The following is a 23,783-nucleotide window of genomic DNA, read 5'->3' as shown; positions in this document are numbered from 1 at the left end:
GTGTGTGAGGAGGTGATGGAGGTGTGTTTACCTGTGTGTGAGGAGGTGATGGAGGTGTGTTTACCTGTGTGTGAGGAGGTGATGGAGGTGTGTTTACCTGTGGTGTTATGGGGAGGAGGTGATGGAGGTGTGTTTACCTGTGTGTGAGGAGGTGATGGAGGCGTGTTTACCTGTGGTGTTATGGGGAGGAGGTGGTGGAGGTGTGTTTACCTGTGTGTGAGGAGGTGGTGGAGGTGTGTTTACCTGTGTGTGAGGAGGTGATGGAGGTGTGTTTACCTGTGTGTGAGGAGGTGGTGGAGGTGTGTTTACCTGTGTGTGAGGAGGTGATGGAGGTGTGTTTACCTGTGTGTGAGGAGGTGATGAAGGTGTGTTTACCTGTGTGTGAGGAGGTGGTGGATGTGTGTTTACCTGTGTGTGAGGAGGTGATGGAGGTGTGTTTACCTGTGTGTGAGGAGGTGATGGAGGTGTGTTTACCTGTGTGTGAGGAGGTGGTGGAGGTGTGTTTACCTGTGTGTGAGGAGGTGGTGGAGGTGTGTTTACCTGTGTGTGAGGAGGTGGTGGAGGTGTGTTTACCTGTGTGTGAGGAGGTGGTGGAGGTGTGTTTACCTGTGTGTGAGGAGGTGATGGAGGTGTGTTTACCTGTGTGTGAGGAGGTGGTGGATGTGTGTTTACCTGTGTGTGAGGAGGTGATGGAGGTGTGTTTACCTGTGTGTGAGGAGGTGGTGGAGGTGTGTTTACCTGTGTGTGAGGAGGGGATGGAGGTGTGTTTACCTGTGTGTGAGGAGGTGGTGGAGGTGTGTTTACCTGTGTGTGAGGAGGTGGTGGAGGTGTGTTTACCTGTGTGTGAGGAGGTGGTGGAGGTGTGTTTACCTGTGTGTGAGGAGGTGATGGAGGTGTGTTTACCTGTGTGTGAGGAGGTGGTGGAGGTGTGTTTACCTGTGTGTGAGGAGGTGATGGAGGTGTGTTTACCTGTGTGTGAGGAGGTGATGGAGGTGTGTTTACCTGTGTGTGAGGAGGTGGTGGAGGTGTGTTTACCTGTGTGTGAGGAGGTGATGGAGGTGTGTTTACCTGTGTGTGAGGAGGTGGTGGAGGTGTGTTTACCTGTGTGTGAGGAGGTGGTGGAGGTGTGTTTACCTGTGTGTGAGGAGGTGGTGGATGTGTGTTTACCTGTGGTGTTATGGGGAGGAGGTGATGGAGGTGTGTTTACCTGTGTGTGAGGAGGTGATGGAGGTGTGTTTACCTGTGTGTGAGGAGGTGATGGAGGTGTGTTTACCTGTGTGTGAGGAGGTGATGGAGGTGTGTTTACCTGTGTGTGAGGAGGTGATGGAGGTGTGTTTACCTGTGGTGTTATGGGGAGGAGGTGATGGAGGTGTGTTTACCTGTGTGTGAGGAGGTGATGGAGGTGTGTTTACCTGTGGTGTTATGGGGAGGAAGTGGTGGAGGTGTGTTTACCTGTGGCGTTAGGCGGGCACCTGTTGAAGGCCATCTCCCCAGAAGGGGTCCTCCTCCAGACACTGGCTGCAGCGTAATCCTCCGGGCAGATCTCATACGGGGCTGCGGGTCACAGAAACACTCAGCAATACGTCCATCTACCAACCAATGAGCAGCCAGTATGCATGAATTTCTTTTTTTTAAGATGCTGTAATCCAATGCTACCTGAGAGGGTTAATTGTGCCTGAGACCTCTCAGAATTACCCATCTACCGAGATACGTATCTACACCAGCAGGATGATAGCTCAGTGGCAACAGCATCGGATTGCAGATCAAGACGTTGCAGTTTCAAATCCCCCTTTACATAGCTTTGGATGAAGCCATCTTCAAAATGGATACATTATCATATTTTATGCAAAGATCCTACTCGGTCACAATCTAAACACAGTGCTCGGTCATGATCTACACATTGTGCTCGGTCATGATCTACACATTGAGCTCGGTCATGATCTACACATTGAGCTCGGTCATGATCTACACATTGAGCTCGGTCATGATCTACACATTGTGCTCGGTCATGATCTACACATTGAGCTCGGTCATGATCTACACATTGTGCTCGGTCATGATCTACACATTGAGCTCGGTCATGATCTACACATTATGCTCGGTCATGATCTACACATTGTGCTCGGTCATGATCTACACATTGTGCTCGGTCATGATCTACACATTGTGCTCGGTCATGATCTACACATTGAGCTCGGTCATGATCTACACATTGTGTTCGGTCATGATCTAAACATTCTGAGTGAGTGACTGCTGATCTGTCACAATGTCACAGACGTGACGACCAGATGACAGCCAGGAAGTGACCAGTGTCCTGACAGGATCTGCATGGTGTCACTCAGCTGGGTGACGGAGAGAGGGAGCCCAGACTGGCCTGCACTTAATAGTGTGGACTGCATTTTGTGGTCTCCATTGTGGTCTCTATCTTGTGTTGTATATGGGGTGGTCTATATTGTGTTATATATGGGGTGGTCTCTATTGTGTTATATATGAGCTGGTCTCTATTGCAGTCTATATGGGGTTGTCTCTGTTGTAGTCTATATGGGGTCTATATTGCTGTTTGTACCTTAATGATCCCCCCTCTGCATGCTAATGACATCTTTGTTCCCTACTTCAGTACATGAGACTATCGAGTACTCAGTGTTTTCCCATGTCTCTGTCTCTATCTCTCCAAAGAAGCCATCTTTGTTTTCACATTAGTCACACCAATAGAAATGGTCTCTGAGGAGATTGAAAGAAGTGGGTGATTGAATGGCATCACTGGACTGAAGATCTCATCCCCCTACTCCAACACAGAGAGGACTGGAGAGGGAGGAGGAGAGGATGAAGGAGAGATGAGTGATGGAGATGAGGAAAGGAGAGGGAGGAGAGACGTCAGGAGAGGAGACGAGGCTCTCTGCTGATGGCTGTGTTGTTCCCGCCAGCTGATGACACCTCACCCAAAGGTAACCCCCCCACACACAAGCATGTCACTTGGTACAAGAAGATCATAATCTCCATACTCTCATCCAGTCTCATTCTCTCTCTCTCCCACTCTCATACCCCCACCCTGCCTCTCTCTCTCTCTCTCTCTCTCTCTCTCTCTCTCTCTCTCTCTCTCTCTCTCTCTCTCAATTCAATTCAATTGGCATTTGTTTGTTATTAGCATTAACAAACAAATGTTCATATTTCCAAAGCAACGGTGGAGCCACAGAAACAGTATTCATATCATTACTATGGACATCGGTATACTATTACAACTATTACTATAACAACCAAACATGGCAAATTCAGTTGAAAGATTAAAGCAGGAGAACTTTAACATAACCTTAGGATTGATTCTCTCTCTCTCTCTCTCTCTCTCTCTCTCTCTCTCTCTCTCTCTCTCTCTCTCTCTCTCTCTCTCTCTCTCTCTCTCTCTCTCTCTCTTTCTCTCCTCTCTCTCTCCCCTCTCTCTCTCCTCCCTCTCTCTCCTCCCTCTTTCTCCCCTGTCTCTTTCTCCTGTCTCTCTCTCCTGTCTCTCTCCCCTCTCCTCACAACGACTTAATTAACTCTCAGAGCTCAATTATTCTTTGGGTTACCTGGGCAACGCTGGTCACTGCACTTGCGGACTTCCTCCCCCGTGCCCTCGCATTGTTGCCCGGTGACGGCTGCGCCTTGGCACACACGCGCCCGCTTCTGCCAGCCTCCGTCACATGACTTGGAGCAGCCACTCCACGGGCCCCAGGGGTTCCACTGGCCGTTGGCTGAAGAGGAGAGCCAATCACAGTTACACACACAGCCTTGGAGAAAGCAATCTGACCAATCACAGTTAATACACACACCCTTCAAGAACGCAATCTGACCAATCAAAGTTACACACACAGCCTTAGAGAACATTGGACGTCCCATGATCGTCTCTGCCTCCCGTGTACCATGTCATGGGGGGTGACCTGGGGTGTGGCCAGCCCCCCACCTCCCTACACCCCCCCACCCCACATCCCCGACCCCCCACCGAGAACCAAGACTGCAATTATAATAAGTGTCTCAAAAATACGTGGTTCAGCCGTTTCACAATGGACCAGAAAATTGCTCCAATTCTCTGGACATGCCAACTTATTTTTATTGTACCCAGGGAACCGGTCAAGAAAAGAAAAGAAATCCACCCAAAATTGTAGCCGGGTTCAATTATCGAAATCATGGTGATAATACTTGGTATTAGTAATGGGGAACCTGTCTGCTATGATTGAGAGGACTGTCTGTTTACAGGCTCATAATTTGCTAATATTAAAACACATTCGATGGTAAAGTTTCTCAAAGCAGCAACATGTTTTATGGTCTTTTAATGAACATTGTAAAATCTTGCATTCGAAAAAACAACCATCTGTTCTCCCTCAGCCTGCCAGTAAATCATATGCCCTTGTCTGAAGGTACCAAAGATACCCGGAGGGAGGAACACAATCCACTCTCCTGTCTTTGACATACACTTACAGTACTGCTCACACACACATACACACACGTCCTAGAACTAACCTCGATGCGTTTGAAATAGAGAGAGTGGTTACATTCCTGGTTCACAAGAGGCTCCTCTAAAAGCAATCCACATTCCACTAATGTGTGAAAACTTGTACCGCTAGATCGTACTGAAGTCAGGTGGCTGAGCGGTGAGGGAGTCGGGCTAGTAATCCGAAGGTTGCCAGTTCGATTCCCGGTCATGCGAACTGACGTTGTGGACATTCCCAAGGATCCTTGGGAATGTCCCTGTACTTACTGTAAGTCGCTCTGGATAAGAGCGTCTGCTAAATGACTAAATGTAAATGTAAATGAAGTACAACCTCACAGCAGGTTCCATGTCACTACAATATGGCTACTAATATGGGTACCGCTATGTACATTGTACATTGTACTTATTTGAACCTTAATGTACGGTGTTGTTCCAATTTGTACAATAATCACACTGAAGATTTGTGTTCAATGGGAAGGATGAGAGAGTTTTTTTCTAACAACTAACTCTGGGTCTGGCAGAGTCTGCTAAGCTGACATCTAAATGTGTGTGTGTGTGATACCAAAAGACTGAGACAGACAGCTCTGAACAGCTCAAGCCGACTTACATGAATAATACACACTATGTTGAACTGGATTTTCTCAAATCCAATTGTAGGGACTTGGTCTTCAGCATGGCCATCACTCAGGATCCTACCCCTCCAGGATCTGCAGCCTGCAGCCGCGCTATCTGGCATTCAGAGACGACAGCCAGCGCCACCTCGCAATCGCTCAAATCGGACTTGAGCCGTCATCTCAAGATAACCTTTTTCTCACGGCTGTGACTGACAAGGGATCGTTCGTTCTGGTGTTCAGTTGACACAACAGTGCTTGCCTCAGGGCCACTCTCTGGCTTGTCCCTCAGAATCAGTACCAGTGTGCAACCCTAAAAGGACTGCGTGTAGTACAACTGCTTTCTACTGGCAGTGCCTGGCCTTTTTCACAGAGTGCATAGTGGGATTTATGTGAACCCTGAACGAAATGCTATATTGAGCGCTTTGTGGAGTTGGTGTGGTACACTTTCCAAGTCAGATTGACAAGCGTAAAGCAGTTTTGTACTCAAGGGGCAGATTTCAACTGTTTATTGTAATGCGACACAAGGACAATAAAGTTGCTTTAAGTGTGTTTGTGTGTTTGTGTGCAGCACTGCGTGTGTTTTAATCCGGGAGTCTGCGTGCGTGTGTGCGTCTTTGTACGCAGCACTGTGTGTGTGCGGCAGGGCTTGGAGTCCACACGCGTGTGTGTGTGTCTCTCTACACACGTAGTAATAATTAGCAAATGGACTTGTGTGTGTGTGTGTGTGTGTGGGGGGGGGGGGGGGGGGCAGGGGGGCCCAGGGACCCGGAGCAGCTGCCTACCGGTGCAGTCAGGGTTGTAGCACTCCCGGCTCTCTGCCCAGTGGCCCCGGCACTCGGAGCCCCCGTGGGCAGCTGCTGAGCACTGCCGCGTCCTCTGCTGGGTCCCGTTGGCACACGTCACCGAACAGTCACTCCACGAGCTCCACTCCTGCCACTGGCCGTCCACTGGCCCGGGGGAGACGAGGGGGAGAGAGGGGAGGGGAGGGGAGGGGGGGAGAGAGAGAGGGGAGGAGAGGAGGGGAGGGGACAGAGAGAGAAAAAGAGGAAAAGAAAGAAAGAGAAAGAGAGGTGTAAATATCCATGACTCTGAACTGAATTGCCAAACTTAAAACAAACATCAGGCCACAGCAGCGTGTCAGTATCAGTGACTTCACAAGAGTAAAACATCTAGCATTGGCTGACACGTCACGGAGGGGAGAACACCTTCTGGAGCGTAAGACTTCTTAAGACAGAACCCAGATAGAACCCTATAACTGCAGTTAGAACCCAGAGAGAACCCTGTGACTGCAGGTGGAATACACTCTGTGGCGTTTTTAGAACACACCACAGTTCTTTTGAAACTGAAAAGGGTTCTAGGTGAAACGTTAGGAATCAGAAAATAATTCAGTCTGAAACCTTTCTACTGCTAAAATTACAACCTTCTTTTTTTCCGATTTCCGTCAAGCCGGTGCCCACCGTGAAGAGGAGGAGAGAGGCAGGGCGTGGAGAGGAGGAGAGAGGCAGGGGGTGGAGGACAGAGGCAGGGCGTGGAGAGGACAGAGGCAGGGCGTGGAGAGGAGGAGAGAGGCAGGGCGTGGAGAGGAGGAGAGAGGCAGGGCGTGGAAAGGAGGAGAGAGGCAGGGAGTGGAGAAGAGGACAGAGGCAGGGAGTGGAGAAGAGGACAGAGGCAGGGAGTGGAGAGGAGGACAGAGGCAGGGCAAGGAGAGGAGGAGAGAGGCAGGGCGTGGAGAGGAGGAGAGAGGCAGGGCGTGGAGAGGAGGAGAGAGGCAGGGCGTGGAGAGGAGGAGAGAGGCAGGGCATGGAAAGGAGGAGACAGGCAGGGAGTGGAGAAGAGGACAGAGGCAGGGAGTGGAGAGGAGGACAGAGGCAGGGCAAGGAGAGGAGGAGAGAGGCAGGGCGTGGAGAGGAGGAGAGAGGCAGGGCGTGGAGAGGAGGGCAGAGGCAGGGCGTGGAGAGGAGGACAGAGGCAGGGCGTGGAGAGGAGGACAGAGGCAGGGCGTGGAGAGGAGGACAGAGGCAGGGCGTGGAGAGGAGGAGAGAGGCAGGGCGTGGAGAGGAGGAGAGAGGCAGGGCGTGGAGAGGAGGACAGAGGCAGGGCGTGGAGAGGACAGAGGCAGGGCGTGGAGAGGAGGACAGAGGCAGGGAGTGGAGAGGAGGACAGAGGCAGAGCGTGGAGAGGAGGACAGAGGCAGGGCGTGGAGAGGAGGACAGAGGCAGGGCGTGGAGAGGAGGACAGAGGCAGGGCGTGGGGAGGAGGAGAGAGGCATGGCGTGGAGAGGACAGAGGCAGGGAGTGGAGAGGAGGACAGAGGCAGGGCGTGGAGAGGAGGAGAGAGGCAGGGCGTGGAGAGGAGGACAGAGGCAGGGCGTGGAGAGGAGGACAGAGGCAGGGCGTGGAGAGGAGGACAGAGAGACTGCTCAGCAGAAGGAAAGAAAAAAGAACATCTTCACGTATAACAGGAAACAAAACAATGAAAGTTAATGAGAGCCACAGTGTCATCGTCACACTCCTCCTCAAGGTCAGTTTCCGAGAGCTCAGCAGATCCACCTCTGCATAGCTAGGCTACGATGCTCAGCACAAAAACAAGGAACATTTACTCAGGGAAATTGCTGCTAATTGCCCCTCTCTTGAATGGCCATCCCTTGAAAACAAAGCAGACTGAATGGGGAGAAGTCTATCAGTAACCATAGCAAAGCCAACATTTGCAATGTGGAAAAACTCATCATCGCTAATCTGCTTACCATTCACGGGCAATTGCGGCTAAGTGATTTTCACTTCAGCATGACAGTGTTGACTCTATGACGGCCGTTCTCAAGCCGTGCGATTATGTGAGAGGAGAATTCTGCTTTAAATGGGTCGTCGCGTGTAAGCGGCCAGATCGGGGGGCTCTCCACTCACGAAGGGAAGGAACCTTCTGTCTGAACCTATCAGAGCTCAGCACCTACCTCACAAACATCCGCACCTTCACTGACGTGTCCTGGTCCTAACTGCTTTCAGACTGGCACAAGAACAACGTTTGTGCACTGTGGGTTAAGCCCCTAAATTGCGTTATACAGGTCAATTGTACCCATATTCCATGAAGAGGGAGTTCTGTGGTATGATACAAATGTGGTTTGGCATTTGCAAATGTTAGAATTCTGCTGAAAAGGGAGTGTTAGTTGCTCCATTGTTAGTTATGCATCACCGTTTCAGAGCTACATCTTTACATGATCGAGGTTTAATCAATACATACAAACTATATATGCACAACACATACAAACGACATACACGACATATACAAACTATGTACATGCTATATACATGCTATATACAAACTATTCATGCTACATACATACATACATACATACATTTACATTTAGTAGACACTCTTATCCACTCTTATCCAGAGCGACTTACAGTAAGTACAGGGACATTCCCCCGAGGCAAGCCCTTGGGCAATTCCCCTTGCCCAAGGACACAACGTCAGTTGGCATGACCGGGAATCGAACTGGCAACCTTCGGATTACTAGCCCGATTCCCTCACCGCTAAGCCACCTGACTCCTCCTACATACATACATACATACTACACATGACACACAGTTCCCTGCCACAGCGTGCATGCTGGCCAGACAGCTGACCTGGACACAGGGCGATGTTGCAGAGTTTGCTCTGGGTCTCCGGTCCGTCGCAGGCTCGGCCGCCATGTTGGGGCGGGGCACACATCCTGGTACGCGTGCGGTGGCCACGCCCACACGTGAAGGAGCACAAGCTCCATGGCGACCACTCGTCCCACACGCCGTGCACTGCGGACAAAGAGAAGGGGTCAGAGCCCAGTCACTGGTCTCTCTCCCAATACTCTAACACTGCCTCAATCCTTCCTTCCTCCATTCCTTCCTTCCTTTCTTCCTATCTTCCTTCCTTCCCTCCTTCATTCATTCGGCCCTTCAAGGAGCACTCTACTGTAACACATAGATTACATTTACTGTGGGGATCTTCAAAGTGATGGATCTGTCTAAGAGAGATCCCTGAGTCTCAGTTTTCACTGGTGGAGTGATTAAAGACCGGCGCTTAGGGAACAGGCAGGAAGGTAGGAAGGGCAAGAGGCGTGTTAGGGACATTCAGACAGGGCCCACGTATCTGGACATGAGAGGTCCTCTGTGTTACGGTAGAGGCAGAGGGATGAACAGCACACAGCAAACAGCCTTTAAAACAGCACCTGGCTGTGTACAGCAGGGGGGTCTTCTTCTTTACCTGTTGTCTGAAGCTGATCCAACACTCGGGAACCTAAGCTGGCACAGGGAAAACCACGCGACACGCTGAACCACTGAGCTGGCAGGGAGGCCCGCGCTGACTAATGGCTGATGTGGTTTACCCCTGCAGAGCAGCACACTGTCTGGATCAGCTCTGGCACGTTCACTTGTAACTGTCCCAGGCTCGCCTTCACTTAGGAGCAAATGTAATCTGGTCACCAGAGGTTCAGCGGGAGCTCAGCTTCCTCTTCGAGTGGCGTATCCCTCTTTCAGACTTCTGATTGCTTTATGAAAACGCAAATCCCTCTCAAACACTGTTAATTAAAAGCAAATTCCCCGAGCCCCGTGCGAGGCGCGGGCTGGAGGGTTGAGGGCGGCGTCGGAATGCAACTACCGCGGGCTCACGGAGTCGATCATAATGAAGCACTTGTTATCTGTCTGTATGTCCTCATAAGAAGATACAATCTGAAAGAACACGCTGTGTTCCCTGCTCCAAAAGGAGGACTCTCTGAACAAAAAGCCTTTACTTGGCTGACAAACCACCGAGAACCCATCGAATAGGCAGAAAAGCGTACTTCTTGTTCCAATCTCATCTCGTCTTTGGTATCTGGAGGTTACATATCCTTCATCTCATTTGTGTAGGAAAGCTCCCAGCTTCCCTCTGCAAGAAAACTCTATATTTAGAGGGGCATCGAGTGGACTGAAATGTAGCAAAGTATACTGTGGAAACCTGCTCTACTATTTTGCCCTTGAAACTATTTGACTGAGGCAAATACGAAGCTTAATATGACTGCTGTCGATTTCACGACAGCGCCCGTCTGCATTCCTCTCTAAAACAACGGCACATTACCCAGGAAACTGCTTAGTCCATTAGGCTGCGGCCTGAGCTGCACCAAGGGAGAAACATGGATTTATTTGGGCGGCTCTATAACTTCTGCTTCTTAAGTCCTCATCATTCTTCATTTCCATTCAGCACGCTACCTGGTGTCCGGCCAAGTGCAGGGATTGTTTGAGTAAAGGGGGAACAGGCTTAGCATGCACGGTTCAGCTCGCTCCGGGTGCCGACTCACTGGCAAATGACCGTATGAAGGAACCATTCCGAGGGTTGTAAAATTTCAGTCAAACTTTTTATATATATATATTTATTTATATATATATATATATATAGAGAGAATGAAGTACCGAAAACTGCTGACCTCTACGAATACCAGCAACCCTACACTTGCTAATGTCACAGTTAATGTGAGGAACATTGAAATGTCAGAGTGCCCTATTTGCAAGAGTTCTGAAAAGAAAAAGTCCTAAACTCTCTTTGATTCACTGGCATTTCTGAGTCCTTTTCTGCTCGATCGAGATGAAAGAAAGTAGTCCCACTGAGCGACTCATGAAAATGTGTTATTCAAAGACTCACTGAAAGAACTGACATGGCTTTTTGTGGTAACGTGTACTTATCATGACACACATTAAATAGCTTACTTGCTTCCCATTATATGCTAAGTAGTGCAAAACATTTTGCTAGTTACACACAAGTCACCAACAATAACTTGGTTGTCTTGATGTAAATCACAATCCCTCCGGATCCAGCATAAAACAATACATTACAGCCTAAAGAGCTGTAACTGAGGTATACAGTCTACCTAACTGGGCATTCTCAATCCCCTAAAACCAGCCATGACTCATCTGATGTGCCAGTCTATGTTGTGCCTGACAAGCCCTGCAGTGTCCTAGTAAAAAAAATAAAAAAGACAAAAAAAAAGAGTAAATATTAGAGAAAGTGTTGACCTTGACCTTTAAAGCAAACAGCCTGGAGACATGCATGAGAGTGTCCCAGTCCCACAGTCCCATGCCCCCCCCCCACACACCTGTCTCTGGCTGGCAGGAGCAGGAGATGACATGACTCATTCTATGGTGCGGTATGGAAAAACACAAACACACCACTAATGGAAAATAACACACATGCAACTAAACAACCAGAAAACATTACCAAAATATAAAATAATAATGACAATAATAATAACAATAATTATTATAATAGCATCACATTCATCAAAGCGATCAACATCAACATCAACAAGACTTTTTGTTGTTAAAATCAGACAGAAAGAGAGAGAGAGAGAGAGAGAGAGAGAAAGAGAGAGAGAGAGAGAGAGAGAGAGAGAGAGAGAGAGAGAGAGAGAGAGAGAGAGAGAGAGAGAGAAAGGCGTTAACATTGAAGATTCTGCGTCTAACACTACCTGGACAGGGGGCAGTGTTATTGCAAACCCTTGATTCTCTTAAAGGGCCGGTGCAGTGTGTTCCGTATGGTGTGACACATGTTCTTGTGCGCACCTGCGACCCTTGACCGCATGACACAGAGCATGAGCTCCACTGGGACCACTCCTCTGCACCAGAGTCACCTGTGTGGGAGAAGGGTGACACACGTTAAACGCAGCATCGTGGTCACATGACTGCCCAGGGGCGGGGATAGCAGGGCAGGGCGGGGCGGGGCGGGGCCAGGACGAGCAGGAAGGTGAGGTAAAAAAAGGGGAAGTGACATCAGAAGGCTACACAGAAGAAGGGATCTCTAACTAGGTGATACTAACTAGGGAAAGGGTTAACATTATCATTCTGGGATAATCCAGCATAGTGTGATCATTGATTAAAGATTTAAAGAGATCAGAAGCTAGTTTTGTACAGGTTTGTGACACAATACATATATATTTTTTTTTTTCAATTTCACCTCAATGTCGATGCAGACTGGCTGAATTGATTAATTTGGAAACAAATGTGTCAGGTTATCTTCAGAATCTGGGCTGTTTAAAATCCTGGTTATTTTGAGCGTCAAAATCTGTTTAAATGACATTTAGTCAAAGATCACAGAAAAGCTGTCCAGACAGGTAGCTTTATGATTAGCTCTGATTGATAAAAGGAAGCTTCGAAACATGACGAGGGTGCTACATTGGTCTATAATTCAATTCAGCCTAGTCAAGATCTTTCGAAATGATACATGCACAAAATATAACTAAAGACCAGATAAAAAGCCCAAAAAGCCACAAATTAAAATATCCAAAACACACATAAAAATATATAAAAATAACATGATGCATGCAAGGAGGTCTACCAGGGAGATAAAACTGAGTTTTTAATGAGTGTTAGTTCACAAAGAAGTCTGGTGTGTAGATCCCCTCAGTACAGCTGAGATCCCACTCCATGATGGAGTCCAGAGTGCTGTTTCCTTGACAACCATGAAAGGTCTAACGCACATTAGCGAAGGATTGATAAAAAAAAATCAAAAAATCTTTTAACCCCAAGGGTAGAGAGGGGAATGTTGAAGAATTCAAGCCCTGCTTTATTCAGCACATCACAGCTATTTTCAGGGGCATAACACAGAGCATGAAATAAGCTTCACTATCTTTTCTGTATCTTTATATTATAGTCCTAATGAGCTGGGTTGCAGCAGCGGTTTGAGTGATTGATCGAGAGCTGACTGGAGGGTCTGTTGTGAAGTGTCACTGATACACAGCGTCATTGTGTAATTGGTTGCTTGAGTGTGTGACTCCGTCAAGATAAATGATTACTTACATTTGATGGCGGATTAGATTGCATTGGGCCCAACGGCATCCAGTTAACGGCAATCCTATTTTACCATTCTTGAATTATTGATGTTGTGTATAGTTAATGTTATTATAAAAATTATGTTTTTATTCTGAGAAGAAAAAAAACTTACTTCACTTCTCCACAATACCGATTGGTCAGTGTATGTATTGCTATTTGTATAAATTTACATATTTTTATTTTTGTAATCTAAATTATTTCTTTAAAATCAAACATCGAGTCAATGCTACATTAGTGAAATTACATTATAATTCTCAAAATCAGATAGTATTTCTAAACTGACAATGGCATTCACATGCCGTAAAGAAACATTAACAGTGCCAATAAATTGTGACAACCCTCTAAATATCATGGAGTGTTAGTCAAGGGCAAGAGAGTCTCGCCTTTTCAAAGTTCAAAATCAAACTGTCACATTCCCAAAGGCCATGAAATGCTGAATAATGTGGGATCCTTCTGTTAGGACAGGACTACCCCCCCACACTGACACACTGAGCTGGATGCCAAAGACCAGGATGGTCCAAGACTAAAACTTAAAACAGCAAAGAAACCATTTGGTGACCATCAAACGTTGAATATATAGACTTATCTGACCAAATTGTTCACCAAATATGTCAATGCTTGATTATATTAACTCCAGTCAGTGAGATATTCTGTTTCGAAACGTGCCTCAATTGTTTGTGAAATAGTGGAAGGGTTTACGTTATGTTGTTCTTGCTGTGATTTAATTTCAGCTCTGAATACATTTATGTCGTTTGTGGGTTCACTGTGCCAATCGTCAAGGATACTCAGATAGGACTGATCAAAGCATAGACTGAAAGGTGGATCAATCGTTTGAATGGGGTTGCTGAGGGACAGTCAATTAGACAACTGAGAATGGAAACGAAACACTAACGCACAGAGATGGGATCCATCAGGGGACTGAACACACTCTGGGCTTGTTGATATGATGGAATGCGGTTAGGGTTTTAGTACACAGCGGTTTGCAAATCAAAATGAACATGAGCAGGTGTTTGAGCCCAGATCACTGGCTGAACCGGGACCACACATGAAGAAACGAGGACTGGAACTGAAATCAAATGAGGGGTAAAAAGCAACAGATTTGAATGGCAACAAAATATAAACCAACCCTCCCCACGTCTGTACACTGCTAATGTGGGTTGAGAAAAGTAAATTAAACTTAGGAGTAAAATGGGAGCAGAGGAATTATAAATAACAACAGCGCTTTTCTCGATGACTGTGTACCTGCCGTGAATTTAGCAGGAAGCTACAGTAGGGTAAAATGTTTTTAATGAATTCCTTTTGATTTCATTCCTTCTTCTTTGGCAAGAGTTTAATATTACCCTTTAAATGTAACTATGGCTTTAGTATTAACCATTAATCTTAAACAACATTAATTCAATTCAGTTTATATCATCTGCAAGGATAGAGTTTAAAGAAATTATTTGGATCCAGTATGCGTTTCTGTCCTGCTGCAGGGAGTCGATTTTTCTTGTTGTAAAATATTTAATGGATCACGCTATATCGAAATGATAAACAGCAGTAAGGTCTGGTTTAAACTAACCTTTATCGTTCTAGAATTATACAACATACCCTCCTGCCAACGCACCCTGTACCTCTAAAACAAACAGAAACCCACTGTACCCAATTCTACTCCTTATTCAAAGCAAATACTCAAAGGGAAATGGAAAATTTATCGGGCGAGTTTAAATGGGACAATAGAGGAGAAAAAATAAATAAAATGCATAACATTGTCACTTAAATAGATGCAGTACAGGAGAGGGCATGCAAGTGACTTAGATGAAATTAAGTTTAGTTAACAAAATAAAGGAAAGAAACATAACTATTGTATTACCAGTTTGTGCCATAAATTTAGCAGATTCAGCTCGCTCCTGTTGGGCCTTTGTGTCATGTACTGATCTCGGTCGCTGACTTTTTACAGTGTTCTCTCCAATCATTCCATATTCTAGGGATAAAGTAGAGGTGCATATGAAAACTAGGCTTAGACAGGATCTTCTGAGAATAAAAAAACTTATTACATACTGTTTTTTTTTCCAAGATGTGCGCAACAACTGCATGGCATGGCTTGAAACAAAGATCACACAAGGATATATTTAACTTGTCATTTACTTTAAGGCAAGGAACAATGCAACGGATTTATAAGTGTGAGTTGGGAGTATTAAGTGAGTTTGAAAGCACAGCTTAGACACATAGCACACATGCAAATAAAGTCACATTGTTTCCTAGACCTTGATACTCCAGCAGTCAAACCTTCCCCCTGCCCACCCCACCTCCCCCACCCCCAGAAAAGAAACAAAAACAAAATGAAATTAAAAATGTGTAAGCCATCTGGAAGCTACAGAGGAGGGAGTGGGGGGTCATGAATATCACATGCTATTGATCCACATTTTCTTAAAAGCAGTTCCAGGTATTGTCGTGAAATAATTGTTTGACAGACCCGGGAGACATGGGTCATGGATCCTCTACAAACAAACATATCTGTTAACTGACAAATGTATTCTGAGCTGGTTTCATAACTGGTCTGCTTTGTTGTCAATTAAAGCAACAAAGAGACAGGCGGGAGAGCGGGTGCTTCTAGATGCATCAATTCAGTTAAGTTGCAATTTAGATTGTGGTTCTATCGATGTGACAGAACGCACATCCGCAGCCAGACTGTGTGTGTTGTTTACCAGGGATATCAGAGTCGTGTCCGGGGCAGGTGACATGTCCAGTCTTATACAAGAGGTTCCATACATGGTGTGTGTTAGTATAGTGAAGCATACAAAAACACAGCAGCATGGAGGCACTCAGATAGTTTGGTGTGATCTTTAGCAGTTCCGCTATAATGTGCATGGTTGGCATAGTGATTCAGGACTGAGAAGAGCCAGCCATGCCTTTAGAATGTGTTCTCTGACACTTTCAAACTACAATCAGACACACTTCGGTAGAATTGGAGCTCTTAAAAAAAAAAAATTGGTATAAAGGTATTCAATCAAAGTGTGTCCCAAGCCAACAGCCACCCGGCCACATGTGTTAGCTGTTGCAGTGTGCCGGCAGGAGGGAGGAACCGGTCTCACACCATGCCTTGCTGATTCAGCATCATGCTGGGCTGGATGTTGACTGAGTCATTTCATGGATGCTGTTTTATACACTGTTACACACTGTTTTTCATATCCAGGGTCATGAGATGACTTTAGGGAATAACCTCACCTCACAGCCTGTCGTCTAATGTGTGACTAGTGTACTATGTCTGGTACTGTATAGGTCTAGTGTGTAGGACTAGCATAGACCTAGTATATGACTCGTGTTGGTCCAGTATGTGACTAGTATAGATCTAGTATATGACTAGTGTTGGTCCAGTATGTGACTAGTATAGATCTAGTATATGACTAGTGTAGGTCTAGTATGTGACTAGTATAGATCTAGTTCATGACTGTGGAATGTACTGAACTACACTTCATTCACTATTTAGGACACCTTCAAAACGTCCTCTCAATGCAATTGTTTTCTGTAAAGAAAATCATGGAAAGTTTATTCTGTGGTTAGATTTAGAAGACACCATCACTATGACACATGACATCATCACAAGAACATTTGACAGATAAGATATGGAGCACGGCCATTTCAGCTCCATCTTGCTGAGACTGCGATTGTGAACCCAGACATAGTGGGACTATTTATTCAGCAGAATGTCCTTGATGGTTTTGAGGTTGTGATGCAACAATAGGCAGGTTCCATTCGAAAGGACTGCCCCGTCATCGGCCAGGCCTGTGCATGGACGTCCTTTGAGGACGGATAGATGTCTCGCTCTCTATAGTACAGCCTGTCCCAACATCTCTATCTAAAGCTCTGCTTTGGCTCTCTTCCTGAAGTCTATGCAAATGAACAGCTTTTTGTTGCTGCTTTTGCCACACAATGTTCTCACAAGTTCACACAGACTTGATGTGTGTGTATAAGGTAATAATCTTTTTAATTAAACTAAGGACAGACTGGCGAGAGTCTGTTGCTTCAATACTACCCATTAAAGCAAGGACATAGCACTGCATACACTGGTAGTTTCTACAGAAATGTATTCTAACCAACATCAGTCACAGAACGTGCCGTGTCAACACTGACACAACGCACAACCGCAAACAGGGTTTAGAGAAACCGAGGAAAAATGTGACTTGAGGAAATCACCTCATCCTCTGGAGCAAGAAATAAAACCTGTATTGAGTACACAAATCTCATATCGAATCTAACCAATAACATTTCTTTGGTGATGTGTGTGAGGAATTTCTGAAAACAATTTGAGTTGGGCAGCGTGTACTGAAGCATAGGATAAGTCTGATCAAATCGAACAGATAGCTGTGTGACATTCTCTACAGAAAGCTCACATCGGATCTATGCCTGTCAATCAAAATTGAGATATTGAAAAATGAAGGAACCCCTCTCCTCAAGAGGAAGAAGCCATTAGTTGATTCCATTTCCCTGGGCCTTGTGAGTTGTGCAATAAGGATTCCATTACGGGCTTCTGCATGCAGATCTAAAGAACCACTGAAGGTTAACCTCAATGACATGTGTCACCGACAAAGCCTGCTTTGTAGTCTTGGAAATGATTGCAGTACAAGGCTGTAGTTGTCCCTGCGCCCATTAACGTTAGAGGTGAGCAGAGGAGGAGAAACTGCTGACCACTGACCATTTTTATGTGCTCTCTGGAAAATATTTTATAATGTAGGTGGGGAGGAAGCTTATATAAATTAGCCAAAGATAGGGAGTTGACTTAGATGTCAGTGAAGGACAGGCCTACCATCATCATTACTGTGTTTGGCTGGAAGAGAGATGCCGTAGCTGGCACAAGGTCGCACCATTATTAAACCATCCACAGGATCTTAGTCGGAGTGTTCAATTGGGCACGCAGGCACAGCAAGAACTGTGTTATGAACACACAGAATGTGCAGCATGTGCTAATTCAATCCAGCGGTGTGTTCCATGAGAGAACATGACTGTGAAACGTGTTCTAGCGTGCCGAGATGCTCCGGGCCTCACCGGACCTCACCAGACCTCACCAGACCTCACCAGACCTCACCAGACCTTCCCGGACGATCACCAGACCTCACCGGACCTCACCGGGCCTCACCACGTCTCACCAGGCCTCACCAGACCTCCCCGGACCTCACCAGACCTCACAGGGACTCACCGGGCCTCACCAGACCTCACCGGACCTCAGAAGGCCTCACCAGACCTCACCGGGCCTCACCAGGCCTCACCAGGCCTCACCAGACCTCAGTAGACCTCCCCGGACCTCACCGGACCTCACCAGACCTCACCAGACCTTCCCGGACCTCACCAGGCCTCACCAGGCCTCACCGGACCTCACCGGGCCTCACCAGGCCTCACCGGACCTCACCGGGCCTAACCGGGCCTCACCAGACCTCACCGGACCTCAGCAGGCCTCACCAGACCTCACCGGACGTCACCAAACCTCACTGGGCGTTACCGTGACTCACCGGGCCTCACCAGGCCTCTCCCAGCGCGGGGCTGAGGCTGAGCGCGGTGGCCTCAGACAGGAAACTGTCTCTCTGGAGAGCTGACAGGTCCTCGGCTGAGTTAGATGAGGTGGGGACTCTCGTCCACCTTTCAGAAGCGCAGTGATTCATCAAGTACCCCAGAGCCAGTCAAGCTCTTTGGATGTTTCTCTCTGTCACAAATCTCCACCCAAACAGAGGCTGGAGGAGTTTTCTCTTTTCTCTCTCTCTCTCAAACAGACAGGAGAGCCGAGCAGAAATCCTGCCTGGGGTTTAGGTCATTCCTGTCTCATTCCTGTGTAGTCCTATTGTTTACGAGTCTTTAAACTATGTCCGATGCTGACATGCCTGGTAAGAAGCAAGATATACTGCATGGACGAAATCGGGAAAACGACCTCTCCTGATTCCTACGCTGAACAGGGGCGGGGGGTGGGGGGGCGACTAACAGTGTTTGAGCTGGAGAAGGTTCCAGACTGCCCACAGGGATGTGTAGCCCTCCTCGGTCAGGACTAGTATAGATCTAGTTCATGACTCTGGGATGTACTGAACTACACTTCATTTACTATTTAAGACACCTTCAAAACGAGCTTTCAGCTTGTGTTCATGGTGGGGACAGCTAGCGAGGACGTGGCAGAGGAGCCTGCCTACCCTCCCTCCCCCCGCCCCCCCCCCCCCCCCCTGGTGTTTGCGTTGAGCTGGTCCGTGTCTGTGTGGCCCCTTCATGGTAGAGCACCTCTCAGCAATTACACTGGCTTTATCATGCTGCCTGTCAGCGCGGCCAAATCACAACAACGACGTCATCATTCACGGAATCTGCCGTTGTTTACATATATGAAGTCCTGTAATTGATTTATTGGCCATTAACCCATAAAACCCCAAACACTACCAAGAGGCCTGGGGATGGGAAACGCCGCAGCAGAATGAGTCCCCAGGGTGTTAACCCTCTGTCATCACTTAAAGCTGGGATCCAGCTCAGACAGGCTGCTCCACAACAGAGCTCCGGAGGAGACGATGATTGTCTCAGGCCCACAAGACCATCTGCGGCCCCCCGCTCCCACGCGTGGACGCGTTCCATTTGGGATTTTATTGAGAAGCAGTAGAAGCCGTGCCCATGGCAGATGACTGATGTGGGTAACCTTGCAGAAAACGAGTGTGTTCTCCGAGGGTCCCTGTCGGAAGCTTCCATGGGTGGGAGGAGGAGGAGGGGAGGAGGGTCTTTCTCTCACACACAGACCTCTGGGGCAGGTACTTCACTGGGACTGGGGGCTCCCAAAACAGAGACTGGAGGGCAGGCTCAGGTAGACAGAGCTAGCAGGGTGGCTGGGGCTGGAGGCATGAATCCAATGTTGTGCTGAAAAGTTGTTTACACTTCAGAAGTGATTTTTAAGAGTGAGCTTGGCTGTGCTGATAATTAGAAGGAATTCAGTTTTGCTCTTCACAAGATGAGATTGTCTCTTTTCTTCTTCAGCCTCTGATTTAAAGTACACACACACACACATCATCAAATAATGTTATTGTACATTGAACTGAATCTCAACATTTACTATGTTGGAATTAAAGCCAATATAATATATTCTACTGTGGTCTAAGTGCACTAAACTATGCATCCATTACAGGGGATTTTACTATCGACAGTACCATATGCTTCAGCCAATCTCCAAACTCAATTAGGCCGTCATTAAGAGAATGAGAGGGTTGTATGGAATCTGATACAAATGACCAATTGTCCCCCGAGACATGCAATTATCCGTCATATTCCTATCACCATCTGTTTGCATCCTAACGCCTCCCTCACTGACTTATGTGCTGTTAAAGATGTGCATGTTAGAATACTGCTCTGGTATAAACTGGAAGAGAGGGGGAGAAAAATAGAATGTGGAGAGATCAATAAAACTGAGCAAAATTTAAAAAAAAAAGAGAATTGTTCTGTTTTCTGAGTGTGTTTACTGTATGTGTGTATATGTGTTTGTGTGTGTAGGTATACGTTTGTGTGTGAGTGTGAGTGTGTGTGTGAGCATGAGCATGTGTGTGTGTGTGTGTGTGAGTGTAGACATGTCAGTGAGCAGTACCCCTCAGAGCTTCCTAGGTGGAGCTCTGACGTTGTCTATCGGCAGCAGAGAGGAACACTGTTGCTGGGCACACAGAGCAGAGAAGTCGTCCCAATCCTCCCCTCTCCTTTCCTCTCCTCTCCTCTCTTCTCCTTCCCTCTCTTCTCTCCTTCCCTCTCCTTTCTTTATCTCTGCTCTCTTCTCCTCCCCTCTTCTCTCCTCTCCTTTCCTCTCCTCTCCTATCCTATCCTATCCTATCCTCTCTTCTCCTTCCCTCTCTTCTCTCCTCCCCTCTGCTCTCCTTCCCTCTCATCTCTTTACCTTTGCTCTCCTCTCCTTCCCTCTCCTCTCTTTACCTCTCCTCTCCTCCCCTCTTCTCTCCTCTTCTCTCCTCTTCTCTTCCCTCCTCTTCTCTCCTCTTCTCTTCTCTCCTCTTCTCTCCTCTTCTCCTCCTCTCCTCTTCTCTTTCTCCTCTCCTCTCCTTTCCTCTCCTCCGCTCTCCTCTCTTCTCCTCAGCTCTCCTCTCTTCTCCTTTCCTTTCCGTAGTCCTCACCTCCATGAACCGGTTTCTGAAGATTCTCTGCTTCTCCTCTGTTCTGCATCACGCAGCGACGCACACAGTCCAAGTGTGCGGACGCAGAATACATTCCCTTCTCCTGCTGAACCAGCTGCGCAGGGGGCCAGCATTTGTCAGAAGGGCATTCTGGGTAATTCTGCCTTCAGGTATCCAAAGTGCCACAGAGCATTAGACCGGCAATAAACTACGGATTGTAAGCGTCAACCCTAAAAGATTGGATTTTCATTTCTGTTTTCCATAAAAGAGAAAGCAAATTCATTTCCTTATCGACTTTTTCCTTTGTGCTTGTTCAGAGAGAGGGCTTTCGTATGATAATAGAGAAACGTACGTTGTTTTTATGTTCTCCTATGTGATGCTATCAGTAAAACAACAGAGGTTTTCCCAGAGGCAATGTCGAGGTTTCCGAACACATAATTAGCAATGGATCATATGTGTTTCCCACAAAAGACTCTGCACAGCCACCTATGACCAAACAGGGGGGGTGGGCGGACACACATTAAAGAGCTGGCGTGTGTATGTCAACACTTGCAGGGATGAACATTGCTTCCTAATCAAACACATATTCACATTTACATTTTACATTTTAGTCATTTAGCAGACGCTCTTATCCAGAGCGACTTACAGTAAGTACAGGGAGATTCCCCCGAGGCAAGTAGGGTGAAGTGTCTTGCCCAAGGACACAGCGTCAGTTTGCATGACCGGGAATCGAACTGGCAACCTTCGGATTACTAGCCCGACTCCCTCACCGCTCAGCCACCTGACTTCCATATTCAGCTAAAGAACTAACCTATTTGAGGCCTGGCAATAACTGACCGTTCAGGGAGACGGCTGGACACCCTGTGGGGCAGCAGGTGGAGCCAGGGGGCCTGCCCACGGTGAGGATCCCCCCCCGGGCAGGGGGAGAGGGGGGCTGGGGCCCCTGTCTGGACCCCCTGGTCTCAGCCCAGTGGACTGACACAAAGGTCAGACCAGTCAGCAGCTTCATAGGATTAGTCCCGGTTACGCAATAGAAACACACTTTCGTGTTTTCACCACAGAAAAAAAACCTCTGTATGTAAAAGGTGATGAGCTATGATGAGGTTTGTTTGATGTTGTGACAATTAGTAGCTGTAGCTGACACCGAGGTTGCTGTTTTTCAGTGTATAAAGGAGTGTTGATTTGAGGACTAAATGGAGGATCTGAAGTGCCATGAACATATTCAACAGAACGTTTAGAAAATATGAAGAAATGAGAGACCTCCACAGAATATTTACGATCTAAACAGTGACCTCCAAATGGACAGGTTGCTCATTGCGGATGCGTCGACATGGGACTCGGTTTCTGGGCCGAGCAAGGAGATCCTTCTGGACGTCTGCTTTTTACAGTAACTAAGGCCCAGAAATAACGCTAATGCTAGTTCTGAGCGGAGCAGCTCTCTGGGAGCGAACTCTTGGCACCAGGGCAGGGAGGCTGGGACACAAGAAGCAAGCTTGCCAGTCACCTCCCCTGCCAAGCTCCGAGACACCATGCCAAGCAATGCATCTGTCAAGCGAGAAACATGGCAAGTTTTTTTTGCACCTTTGCGACTGCATCCAAAATCCGAAAAGCATCCCTTGTCCCTTCCCGGGCAGTTTTGTTTTGGCTTGCCAAGTAATGACCTGACGTTTACCACACTATCGGCTTATAGGACTGAAAACCGTGACATCCCCAGTAAATACCATCTCAAAACCCAGCATGCGACTGGGCATGTTGCCTGCGTGCTATTCCATCAAAATCGGATCCCGTCGCAATGTTTCCTTTCCAAGAAACATCGGACGTCTCCCAACGCCCCTTCCATAATTCATGCTGCCGCCTCGTCCTCAGCGGCCAGCCCTTCCTGTGCCCTGCGACGGTGGAAGAGGAAGACGCATCCCGCCCGGCCCGCCACATTCCATCCATCAGGTCTGCGACGCAGAGCCGCGTGCCAGACCCAGTCATGGGGAAGATGGCCGCCGCCTGCCTTGTCTTGGCTCATTGAGTGAGCTCATGTTAAAACCAAATGTGCTCTCCCCAATAACGAAAAGGACCCAGTGCAGGAAGGAGCGCGTCGTCTGACAGGAGCAGGACAGATCAGGACGTCTAGTGGAGGAGGTATTTTTCGGTTTCTTTGTAGGACGTCTCCACAGGCTTTCAGACCAGCTTCCAGACAATGAAGCTTTCATCTCCATCTTATGAAAGTAGCTGCATGGAACCGTGATAGTCGATACAGAGCGCTTTCACACGAAACAAAGGGACACATATTGACATTCAGACAGCTGGTTCCATTGGGCACACTGTGTTATGTGTTATGGAGAATGAAAGCTTTTAGGTAAATACAGTATATAACAACAAAAACACTGGAGCTTACAGGGTATAATTAGTAAATATGAAAAAGCTTTTGGGTATATATATATACTATATTGAAGTGAATTTGTTATGTTTCAATCAATTGATACATAAGGAATTCTGACCTGTGAGAAATGATGGGTCTTTGAATGGAGAAATAAAAAAAGATTGACAACCATCCACACATTTTCCACTTCATGTTAGAATTGCAATGTGTCAAATTGTCCCTACGACCCAGAAAATGTATACGGTCCTGCCCAAAGCCTCGTTTGACTTGAAACTTAAACAGACATGCATTCAGTAAGTACAAGGTAAAAGACACACACACACACACAAAACATAAAAAAAAAAAAAAAAAAAATTAAAGCAGCCATCAAAGAGTCATCTTGCTCCCATCTCGAAATGTAAT

The 23,783-nt window shown here is 47.1% G+C and overlaps 1 protein-coding gene across 1 annotated transcript in view; it reads right to left on the bottom strand.

The window, feature by feature from the left end:
• The window catches only part of adgrb3 (adhesion G protein-coupled receptor B3), a 139,908-nt gene that overhangs the window by 72,226 nt on the left and 43,899 nt on the right, over positions 1 to 23,783 (bottom strand). Inside the window, exons 2-7 of the mRNA XM_067236023.1 lie at positions 14,755 to 14,865; positions 11,543 to 11,704; positions 8,697 to 8,861; positions 5,859 to 6,023; positions 3,561 to 3,725; positions 1,453 to 1,554 (exon numbers count right to left, since the gene is read on the bottom strand). Coding sequence (XP_067092124.1) covers positions 1,453 to 1,554; positions 3,561 to 3,725; positions 5,859 to 6,023; positions 8,697 to 8,861; positions 11,543 to 11,704; positions 14,755 to 14,865 — 870 coding nt within the window. The remainder of the gene's footprint in view (positions 1 to 1,452; positions 1,555 to 3,560; positions 3,726 to 5,858; positions 6,024 to 8,696; positions 8,862 to 11,542; positions 11,705 to 14,754; positions 14,866 to 23,783) is intronic.

The sequence above is a fragment of the Osmerus mordax genome, chromosome 5 (genome assembly GCF_038355195.1).
Source record: "Osmerus mordax isolate fOsmMor3 chromosome 5, fOsmMor3.pri, whole genome shotgun sequence".
Classification (NCBI taxonomy): Eukaryota; Metazoa; Chordata; class Actinopteri; order Osmeriformes; family Osmeridae; genus Osmerus; species Osmerus mordax.
The sequence above is the reverse complement of the archived record's forward strand: the minus strand, read 5'-3'. Positions and strand labels throughout refer to the sequence as shown.